This window comes from Toxorhynchites rutilus, chromosome 2 (assembly GCF_029784135.1).
Source record: "Toxorhynchites rutilus septentrionalis strain SRP chromosome 2, ASM2978413v1, whole genome shotgun sequence".
Classification (NCBI taxonomy): domain Eukaryota; kingdom Metazoa; phylum Arthropoda; class Insecta; order Diptera; family Culicidae; genus Toxorhynchites; species Toxorhynchites rutilus.
The window spans coordinates 50,636,411-50,648,119 of record NC_073745.1 but is presented as its reverse complement, the minus strand read 5'-3'; the positions used below and the strand labels follow the sequence as shown (position 1 = coordinate 50,648,119).

Genomic DNA, 11,709 nt, shown 5'->3' with positions numbered 1-11,709 from the left:
TTAAATCGAAATCGAAAGCGTTCGCTGTCTAGTACGTGAACGAGAAGAAAATAAAACCTGTTGACAGATAAGAACTTCATGACTTTGATTACGGACAGATTACACACTTAGGTCTACCCCTGTATGTAAGCTGAAATTTGATGTCTAGCAATTATTACATGGTGAAATCAATCTGATAAAAAATGTAAACCACCGAACTGACCTTGTTTATTTTCTGCCGAATTCCACCCAAAAATATTATTTACCTTCGGATTACAATAATCTCATCGTTTGCGTACTTTCCAAGTTTTCTTTTCGTCACAGGTTATTGTGCCTGAATCGAATCATATCTCGAGATAAGATATACTTCGATTGATTTACAGCACACTTCACGCTCACGGTTGCTTATTGGGACTATAAAAGCTATTGAAATTAACAAGTGTCGTACAGTGTAATCGAAACGGCGATGAAATTAAACGTGTTATTCACCGTGATAGCTCTGGTTGTAGCTATCTCCGTGGCGGGGGCTGAGAAAGCCCGCTTCGATAACTATCGGGTTTATAGGATTAGAATTGAAAATGTCAAACAGCTGGAAGTGTTGCAGGCCATCGAACAGCTGGGTGAAGGATACAGCTATTGGAGAGAACCGGTGAATGTGAACACCGAGGTGGATCTGGTGGTGCCACCGCATAAATTTGCGGAATTCGGTGAAGTGGTGGAGCAGCATGAACTGCCCGCGGAGTTGACTGTGAGAAACTTGCAGGAACTGTTCGACGCAGAGCAAAAACGTACCGCGAAGCAGGGATTCGGATGGAATGCATACTACACGCTGGAGGAAATCTACGCGTGGATGGATGAGATGGTGAAGCAGTATCCGGATGTGTTGCAGTCGATAGTGGGAGGTCGTTCCCACCAGGGCCGCGAAATCCGGGGCATAAAAGTTTCGTACAAAGCTGGCAATCCGGGAGTTTTTATGGAGGGTACGATCCATGCTCGCGAGTGGGTTAGTGCGGCTACCTTGACGTGGATCTTAAACGAATTGGTGACCTCGAGCGATCAGAACGTTAGATATGCTGCGGAAAATTACGACTGGTACTTCTTCCCCGTTACCAATCCGGATGGATATGTGTTTACCCATACCTCAAATCGTATGTGGAGGAAGACCCGGCGGCAGCATGGTGTGCTCTGCGTGGGTGCCGATCCGAATCGCAATTGGGGATTTAACTTTATGCGTATGTTTTACGTAAATCATTTCATGGGAATCATCGCTTGACGAATACTCTCTTTCAGAGGGCGGAGCTTCGAACAATCCTTGCAGCGACACCTTCGCCGGACCAACAGCCTTCTCCGAGATTGAAACCCAAACTCTGTCGCAATACATCACTTCCATTAGGTCGAAGCTTACCACTTATTTATCGTTCCACTCTTTCTCACAACTGTTGATGGTTCCATATGGCCATACCCGGGATCGATTGGATAATTATGATGAAACGGTGAGCTAAATTGGTTTCAATGAGCATGTTTGGTTCATCAATAATATGATTCTAGATCGACATTGCAGCTAAGGCAGTAGCAAAACTGAGAGAGCGTTACGGAACGCAGTACAGAATCGGGAACATCGCTGAAGCCATCTGTAAGTGTACCTTATTTAGAAATTCTGTTAACATTGTCAACAACACTCGTCACATGCATGTTTTACAGATATTGCATCCGGCGGTAGTATTGACTGGGTGAAAGGTGTTCACCGGACTCCGCTTGTATACGTGTACGAACTGAGAGATACCGGCCGGCACGGATTTGTGCTGCCTGCCGATCAAATCATTCCCAACTCTGAGGAAACGCTGGATTCGATCCTCGTTATCTTGGAAGAGGGCCAAAAACGAGAACTGCACCGATTTCAGTAGAAAGGTGTAATCGAAGCGATTCAAACGCATTATCTATGTGTTGACAATCACTCCACCGATGCCACTGACATAAAGTTCTTAGATAAGCTATCTACCCAATAAATGATACTTCTCAAACACCTTATCACATTTCATTTGTATTCATTTGGCTCCATAACGCTAAGTACATAGGCTGAGACGAATCTGAATGCAATTCTTTCGATATTAGTTTATTTTCATGTTTTCAATCAAGCTGTAAGCAAGTAAGAGACTGTTGAAGCCTATCTTCCATTATTCATTTATGTGAACTCAATTAATTTCATTTTCAAGGTATTTTTGGCAGGTTTTTGTCGAAAAAGGAAATCACCTCAAAAAAAAAGTTCACTTACAATAATAAATCCGGAAGCATCCGTTTCATCGCTAAGAAGCTTAAAATTGCAAATACCACCATGTTTCATGTAATCAACACCTTCAAGAAGCGTCTAACGGCTGAGAGAAAGATAGTGGTCGTAAAAGTGGTCCGATGAACCCCAATGAGGCCAAGAAAGGTTTAGCAGAATTCGAGCGGTTACCGAAAATATCAATCCAGGATGTCACTAGAAAATTCAAGATGTCAGTCTGTTCTGTGCAGAAAACTATGAAACGTTGGAAAATATGCTGTTTTGACCGTTCTCAAATGCTGAGTTTCGAGAGCATCACTATATTGCCACCCATCAACAATTTTTTTTCTGATTGCACTAGGAATATTGTTTCAATATTTTGCTTAATCAATGGCTTATCGCAAAATATTAGATCGGTTTTCTTGTTTTTTCATTAGAGTGGCTGTTTCCATTTTAGGGTAAATTTTTCCCTGTTTTTTTTTCAAAAATTCATAACTTTTGAACAACCGACCGATTCAGATGAACGGCATATCAACGTCAAATTCTACACTCGCAAAAGTTTTGGATTTTGTTTTTGTGATTATTGATTGCATTTGTTTTTCTAATAATTTACATGGTTTAGAGATAGAGGACCGCTATATTTTTCGGTAAATAATGGAATTTTCGAAAAGTACTTTTCAGGTATATTCTTGAATGTAAAACGCCAGAAATAAGAAAACCAACGATGTTTTTTCAAATTCGTAGACTAGAATACCTCCCTAATAGGAGAGACATACGCCATTTTAAATTTTCGAAAAATCTCATTTTGTGTGAGGTTTTTTCATCTTTTTTTTTAGCAAAATGGGAAAAAACGTTGAGCGTTTGGTGGTAAGCGGTGAACGGTGAGCGGCGAGCGATTAGCGTTGAGCGTTTGGCGATGAGCGGTTAGTGACGAGCTGTGATCGGTGAGCGTTGAGGGTTAAGTGTTTAGCGTCGAGCGTTCAGCGTTTGGCGTTTAGCGTTCAGCACTGAACGTTGAGATATGACCGTTGTCCGTTGACGTTGCATTTGTTTCCGTTTCCGTTTGTTTTCTTTTACTAATGCAATTTCGCTCTTACGCGTTTTCGTCTCGCTATAACAATTGCTTGAACAACTGTGAAATATTGAGCGTTATTTAAACGCCCTACCCGTCACGTTTGACTTACGGCTTCTCTAACACAGACTTCAAAATCAATGTACCTTGGGGAATCCGCTTTGCAAATGTATGCAAGTGGGGGGAGGGGGATTTTTGTTCACATCGAAGCATGTTCCCTAACACAGCCATCTAAACCAAGGTGCCTTACATTACATGGCGTTTGTTCAAATTCTTTTCTTACACAGCAAATATGTTGAATTCAATTGAATTCGAAAATTGGTAGTCCCACGTCAACCTTGCGGGTATATCAGAGATATAACCCACCTTTTTTAATGCTTTGCTTTTAATGTTGGTGATTGACGGGAGAATTTGCGAAGCATCCAACTTATGTGAAATCAGCGTCTTTAATCAATGGGTTGGTCCCGTATATTATATACATACCGTAATTCAAATGGACTATATTCGCGCATCCTCCTTCCTCTTCAGACCTCGTCCCTAGCGACTATCACTTATTCCCGGTTATGAAACAGGCGTTCGACGGTTAACGATTTGATAACACTGAAGAAATTCGTGACGCAGTTACATCGTACTTCAAAAAGTTGGACGCTACGCACTTCGCGCTCGGAATAGAAAAACTCGGGTCACGCTATGAAAAATGCCTCGAACGTTACGGCGATTATGTAGAAAAATAGAAAATAAAACGTAGATTACGAAAATCACCTTGTTTTTTGTCCTTACTCTATTTTTCCGTGATTTCTGAGGCACTGAAACTTATTTTTTGAACGACCCTCGCATTTTAGATTAATGTGGGCTAATTGTATAGGCGATGAAAGATGTCAAGTTTTGTAAATGTCTGTGGCACGGTTCCCGGAATAAATCGCCACAGAAAACGACTGCAACAGAAACCACCGCTTATAAAATGTGTAGTAGGCTATAAATATTGTGGCGCGGTATTGTATTTCAAAACAAGAATTAACCGGGCAAACGTATCGCCCCAGGCAAACGTAACGCCCCGGGCAGACGTATACCGTCCGACGCTCGCTAGAGCTCGGTCGGACATTGCTAAAGGATCGTATCCTATGTTTCAAACTAACCGGGCAATCAGTGGATCCCAGGTTTGCGTGCGAGACACCGCCGCTTCCGACGGCGGGTCGGCGGTGGACTCGGATTGCGTCATCTTGGCGGCATGGGCCGCCTCGATTCCTTATCCTCGCCAAATGGGGACTTCGTCCCCATTACATTGTCCTCAGAATAAATTTCGAAAAACGAGAACAAGAGAATAAATTTATAATAGAAATGTGAGGCACATGATGTTTTTCCCGCGCCAAATATTTCTAGCCTACTACACTTTTTCTAAGCGGTTGTTTCTGTTGCAGTTGTTTACTGTGGCGATTTATTCCGGTCACCCTGTGGCACAGTTGAGTTGTTTTCATAGTACACGTGGATTGTTGGGCACAGTTGTTGTCTTGGGTTTACAGTTCAACTGGTTCAACTTTGTTTTGATTTTCAGCTTTATTAGATCAAACAGCAAAGATTCGTTTGATGATCTCTCAGTTGAACTCAGTGCTTCCTTCATTGAAGAGGTTCATTGAGTAGTTCTCCACGAAGTCGCTGTTGTTTACCGATGCTGCATTTGCACATTGTGCAATGTTCATTGATTGTGCTGTTCATCGCGATAAGATATTCCGAAAAGTCGCCCAACGTCAATTTCTTCAGTAGAGTAGTGAGGGGCAAATGTTCGCAATGTACTCCTTGAAAAATATCAGCATAAACATATTGCAATAAGGTATAAGTTTAACATATTATTACATCAGCAACTCGCATGTTTAAACAAGATAAATTTCATAAAAATGGTGGAAAGTAAGAAGTTTTTTCGCGTTATTTTGATCTAATTTATTCAATTTTCGGAATAACGATTATGATATTTGAAATAAATAGAAAATCTGAAACAACAAGGTGAAGAGTTCCTTCATTCTATAGTAGTTCATAGTTCATTTTTGAGAAAAACTTCAGGATTTTTTTGTACAAATCTGAATAGTTGAAAAATTGCTTCGTACCGTTTCGCCGATAAAGGTATCTATGAAGTAAACATTGTCAACCAAAATGTTTTCATGTAGGGCTTACAAGAGAAAATCCATCTGGAAGAAATGCACTCCATAGATGTTCGAAATGGCCCGAAAGATGCTTCGTGAAGGAGATTTAAAGCGTCGGATTGAGGCAAACTTCGGTACCTCTGAAGCAGCTCTGCGGAAGAGGCTCATGTTAGTAAGTGATTTTATGATTGAAATCTTTCTTTTATGGACGTTTCAATTTCTGTAATGATGTGTCAGCGAGCACTTTGGCCGGCTTGGACCAGTATTCGAGAGAGAGAGAGAGAGAGAGAGAGAGAGCAGTCTGAGAAACGGGTCATCCATTGCAAACCGTTGGATAAACCGATTTCTGATATAGCCTTCAAAGATTTGCGGTTTTTGCGGAAGCCATCAAAATCCAGCATGGTCCCAACTAGGTTAAAAAACTAGAGGTTTTCAGATTTTTTTATGGCAGACCACTTTTTATAGCAAAAACATTTAACGGAGCACCTGGATTTTTCTAACCAATAAAACAACTCCTATTTGCATTGACATTACTCAACTGGGAACAACTCTATTTCGGTTGCGCATCGTAGTTACACACATCTGATCCGGAATAAACAAGATAAGTCACTATATGCCCAGTAAAATTAAATTAAAGAATGTTTATTTCAAGAAGGGTTTTCAAGTAGGAGCATTTGCTATAACTTCGCGGAGCACCATTTGAAACTCCCTGAATTAGAGGGACGAAACGATAATCGTGTGCTATTCCGAAATTTACAACAAATCAGTCTAGTCAGCAAGTAATCAACAACCCATCCACTCTTAGATGATGCCTTCACACGCTACTAATGATAAATCGTTGCTTTTTGTTACAAGTTATCTCAAAAGTCCATTTCAATAAGTGCAATCTTTTGGCCCCGTAGGCTGTTAACTTTTACCTCACTATGGGTAAAAAGTTCGCATTTGACAATTTGGATTATATAATATTTTTGGGAGAAGTTCAACATCTTTTTTTAATATGCTTCGAATTGTCCGATTTGGGTCAAATAAGCACCGTTTTGTTGGAAAATTCTAAAGGTAGTTTCATAATGCCTCTAGCAATAGATTTTAACAACTTGATCCCAATTTCTTATCAATCAGGAGGTTTTACAATGCGAGTAAAAGGTGGTAATCGCTTGTTGCCAGGTCCGGACTATATGGCGGATCCATTAAAACATCCCAGTCATGCTCTCGGGATTGTGTGGCCTTGCGTTGTCCCGTTGAAACATAACTCCTCTTCTGCTGGCCAATTCTAAACGTTTCTGGTCGATCGCTAGCTTCAAACGGTCTATTTGTTGACAGTAGAGATCTTAGTTTAGTGTACGAGGTATGGCTATTAAATAACGAGACTGCGCGCCTGGAGGACGCCCTAAAGGGGTGGGGTAAAAACGAATAGTGTGTTTGGTAGCTTGAAGTGTCTGCTATAAACGTACGAAAACACGTTTCTGTCACTATAGTAGTTTGCGAGCAGCAGTGGTTTGAATGGAACATGGTTTGTTGTGCGCATCGGAAACCATGTGTGACGAAAAACACGAACAACAACGTATCTGCCCATAACGCGCTATCGATGAAGCAATTTTTAGCCGATAAGGGCATTCCAGTGCTCGAACATGCCCCGTACTCGCCAGATCTAGCCCCATGCGACTTTTTTCCATTCCCCAAAATCAAATCCGTGTTGAAAGGTACCCGATTTCAGTCCGTAGAAGAGGCGAAGGAAAAAGCGACGCGGTTTTCGAACGCCATCACAAAAGAAGAGTTTGAAATAAATGAAATAATGAAATAAACGTATGGAAAGGTGTGTGAGGAGCCAAGGGGAGTATATTGAAGGGGAGCATATCGTTGTACCGTAATTTTTTAAATATAACCCTTTTTCGTAACCAGTCTCGTTCTTTAATAGCCATACCTCGTATTGAACTAAAATAAAAATTTAAAAAAATATATAAAAAAATTAAAAATAATTTAAGTTTTACGTATTCTACTGTTGCAGTATTAACCACCATAATAAACAATTCACAATTTCAGCGGCCTGGCTTGCATTTTTGCATTTACAAAAAAATAGTAAAATGTACCGAATTTTCTCTTTGTTGACCGCCATTGTTAACACCCTGTAACTCACAACTTAATGGAACAAATAAAAAACAGCAAAAGATTTTTTTTGTGAAAAATGTCACCTTTACAACGAGTTTATACTTGAAATTCTATGATCGATATTACGCGAAATATTGATCACTCAAGCCAGCTATCGAGAAAATAATGGATAACTTTTCCCCAACCTAATATTTACTCAGTTATTTGTTTATTTTTTTTTTTTTTTTGGCAGACTTATCTCACTTCTTAACTAGGCGAACCTAGCCAGAATTTTCACCTGCCCCCGGGCTTCTGAATGCCAAAGGGGGACTAGGCTCTGCGGAATGCACGTATCTGCATGCTCGTGCTGTTTTTCATGTTAGTAAGTGATTTTATGATTGAAATCTTTATTTTATGGACGTTTCAATTTCTGTAATGATGTGTCAGCGAGCACTTTGGCCGGCTTGGACCAATATTCCAGAGAGAGAGAGAGCAGTCTGAGAAACGGGTCATCCATTGCAAACCGTTGGATAAACCGATTTCTGATATAGCCTTCAAAGATTTGCGGTTTTTGCGGAAGCCATCAAAATCCAACACGGTCCCAACTAGGTTAAAAAACTAGAGCAGGGGTTTTCAGATTTTTTTATGGCAGAGCACTTTTTATAGCAAAAACATTTAACGGAGCACCTGGATTTTTCTAACCAGTCCTGACCGAGGAATTGTCGGACAATCGCGCAGGTGCTAAGGATGACCGACTTTTGGATGCCGGCCAATTCCTTCTCGATGTTCAACACCTTTAGCGCTTCCAGAAGTGTCTTCGGGATAATTCCAGTTCCAGAGAGAACGACTGAAACAATTCTTGGGACCTCCCTTAGCCCCCCACAGTTCCTTGAGCTCCACGGCCAATGGTCGGTATTTGCAGATTTTGCGACCGTGGGTCTCCTCCAGATTCTGGTTCAGTGGAATAGCGACATCGATGATGGTGACTTTGCGGTCGCTCTTGTCGTAAACCATTATATCTGGACGGTTGTGGTGGATCGAGAGGTCGGTCAGAACAGTGCGATCCCAGTACAGCTTGAAACGGTCATTTTCCAGGACAGGTGCAGGCAGGTAACGGTAGTTTGGTACGTTGTCTTCCAGCAGAGCACATTGGAGCGCCAGTTGTCGATGAACAATACGGGCCACGTTGTTGTGGCGCTCGGTGTAGGCTGCGTTGGCCAAAACGGGACAGCCTCCCATAATGTGCTCTATGTTTTCACCTGGTTGATGGCACATCCGGCAAATGTCATCAACGTCTTGATGCCAGACGTACCGCCTGCAGTTTCTCGTCGGCATTATCCTGTCCTGAATGGCTATCATGTCGGCTTCTACTACTGAAGAGAGTTCACCACGCGTTAGCCACAGATTAGATGCGGCCTTGTCGACGTGTGGCCGGTCCAGTTGATGGGGGTGGGCACCATGCACTGCCTTCTGCTTCCAAGCTGCAATCTTCTCCTCCACTGTCTGCAGATTGCAGTTTAGTTGGTACTCCGCTTGCGCCAAGTGCAGAGCGCTGTATCCTCTGTCGGCGGCGCAGACAGCCCGGTATAGCGCGTTTTAGTTGGCGCGTTCTGCGAAGTACTCGCGCAGTTGTCGTACCTGGGCAACACACAGTGCGGAAATGTCGACGATTCCAAGTCCCCCTTCTTTGCGTGGTAGTGAAACTCTCTCCAGTGCCGATTGAGGATGGTGCATTCCGGCCTCTTTGAATGCATTCCTCATCCTCCTCTCAAGGTCCTCTAGGTTAGTTTTGCTCCATTTGACTACACCAAAACTGAAGGTCAGCAGGGGAACCGCGAATGTGTTGATCGCGCGTACCTTGTTCCACGCGTTGAGGAAAGTCCTCAGGACACAGTTAACTCGACTCAAGAACTTGTCTCGCAGCTCCGTCTTGATGTCGGAGTGGCGAATCCCGGTGAGCTGTCGGAATCCAAGATATTTATAGGATTCGCAACGAACCATGTCTCTTATAAACTCGCCGTCATAGACCTCGTAGCCTCCGGATTCGGTAAGTTGTCCTTTCAGCAGGTGGACACAGCGACACTTGTCGAGACCGAACTCCATACAGATGTCCCTGCTTATTTCTTCGACAACCCGGATAGCTACACCTAGACGCTGACGTGAATCAGCGTAGACCTTGAGATCGTCCATGTAAAAGGTATGGGTCACTTCTTCGTGGGCGCCGTCGCCATACCTTATTTTATAGCCATGACCGTTTTTATTGAGCGTCCTACTGAGGGGGTTCAGTGCCAGACAAAACCAAAGCGGGCTGAAAGAGTCGCCTTGGAATATCCCCCTCTTTATCTGCAGCGTTCTTGACTGCAACACATTTTCCCCATCACTAAGGTGCAGAGACGTGCTCCACTGCCTCATCGCATGCTGCAGGAACCTAACGACGACGGGATCAATTTTGTAGAGCTCCAATACCCGGACGAGAAACCAGTGAGGTATGGAGTCATAAGCCTTCCTGTAATCGATATAGGCCATGCTTAGGTTCCGCTGGTTATAAACCGCCTGGCCGACTATGGCTGCGTCGATGATGGCCTGGTCTTTGCAGCCATGCGTATTTTTTCTGCATCCTTTCTGCTCTTCTGCGATGATATGGTGTTGTTCGCAGTGGGTAGACACTTTGGCGGTTATGATGCTGCTTAATATCTTGTACAGACTCGATAGGCACGTTATCGGCCTGTACTTTGATGGGTTCAATGTGTTGCTGTCTTTCGGGAGGAGGAATGTGACGCCACGGGTGGCGATTTCAGGGAGGTTGTGTGGGTCACGTAGCACCTTGTTGAAGCACTCAGCTATCTTTTGATGTGCGACGGTCAGCTTCTTGTGCCAGAAGTTCTGAACACCATCGGGGCCCGGTGCTGCCCAGTTCCTCAGGTACCGCGAGGCTTCGCGGACATCGTTCTCTTCGACGATGATAGCTGGCATCTCTCCAATTTCACCACAACTCTCCTCCTTCCGTCTTAACCACATTTGCCCGTCGCGATGTTGTACTGGGGTCTCCCAAATACCAGCCCAGAAGTTCGTCACATCGCTAATATCTGGCAAACCTTCGCGGTAGTCGGGCTTCTCGTCGCTAATGTGGTCGTAGAACGCTTTTTCGTTATCTCTGAACATCCGATTTTGTTCCTGGCGCTTTGCAGAGTCAGAGTAACGTTTCAGCCGTTTAGTTAGGACGCTCAATTGCTGTACCAGTGTGTCGAGTTTTTCCGTCAGCTGGTGAGCTCCCAGCTGGCGAAGTTCAGTAGGCCGCACGATCACAGCAACTTGGCGACATAATTTCGCCGATCTGCTGCCTCTTTTGTACGCCATCAGTCTTCCAATTGCGGCGCGCTTGTTTAGGATCCGTTGCTCCAATCTCCTTCGCCATGGAGGCTCACGCCTTTCACGGAGATGTTGGAGCAGTCCGCCTCTTGGCCTAATACAGTATCCTAAACTTTTGGCGGTCGCCACAGCAGCACAGTAAACTTTCAGTTGCAGCTCCTCCATGTTCTCAGCATCAACCAAGTGCAGCGGAAGAACGTGCTCGTTCATGAGCTTTACTGCACTTGTCAGCCTGCGGGAATGCTGCAACTTGTCAGCCTGGGGCGCGACAATGGGTCTGTGTCGCGGAACTGTGAGATCGCCTCGTCGTAGTGGAAGACCAGATCGCGTAGTAGTTGTTGATCTGGCTGTGGGTCTTCCGGCTCAGGGGGTTGTAGTACTGTGGCCTCCACTGGTGCTGATTCGCGTGCCTCACTCGCGAATGAATTGCTCAGCCGTACTGAACTTCGTCTCGACACATCGCTTGCTCTGTTGTTCCTGGAACTTATTTCTCTCTGCACCTGCTGCTTGATCTCGTCGATTTGCGTTTGGGAGAGCATGTTGTTGCGTACAATCGCTCTACGCCTCGCGTTCATCGCGTTCTGATCAAGCCTCCCGACGAACTCTGGATACGCTTCCTCGAACATTGTTAGTATTCGAGGGCGACCGCTCATGTCCGTCTCCAAAGCAGTGCAGATGTAATAGGCGCGGATCACGAATTCATTCATTTCGTGTGTCCACATGATCCGGCGCCTAGTGGTACCCACAAGTGTAGACGACTGTCGTCTGGCAGTCGCAACACGTCTCGTAGGCGCAGCGTTTCTTGG

General features: G+C 44.0%; 1 protein-coding gene across 1 annotated transcript; it reads left to right on the top strand.

The window, feature by feature from the left end:
* Positions 1-438: 438 nt before the first annotated feature.
* LOC129769091 (zinc carboxypeptidase-like) lies at positions 439-2,007 on the top strand. Its single transcript, XM_055771113.1, has 4 exons — positions 439-1,211; positions 1,270-1,472; positions 1,528-1,612; positions 1,681-2,007. The coding sequence occupies exons 1-4, from the start codon at positions 446-448 to the stop codon at positions 1,881-1,883; spliced, it is 1,257 nt and encodes a 418-aa protein (XP_055627088.1). The 5' UTR covers positions 439-445; the 3' UTR covers positions 1,884-2,007.
* The last annotated feature ends 9,702 nt before the right edge of the window (positions 2,008-11,709 follow it).

Coding starts and splice junctions, on each gene's coding strand:
- LOC129769091 (XM_055771113.1), top strand. CDS start 446: ATGAAATTAAACGTGTTATTCACCGTGATAGCTCTGGTTGTAGCTATC. Junction 1,212..1,269: donor TTGGGGATTTAACTTTATGC/GTATGTTTTACG, acceptor ACTCTCTTTCAG/AGGGCGGAGCTTCGAACAAT. Junction 1,613..1,680: donor GAACATCGCTGAAGCCATCT/GTAAGTGTACCT, acceptor CATGTTTTACAG/ATATTGCATCCGGCGGTAGT.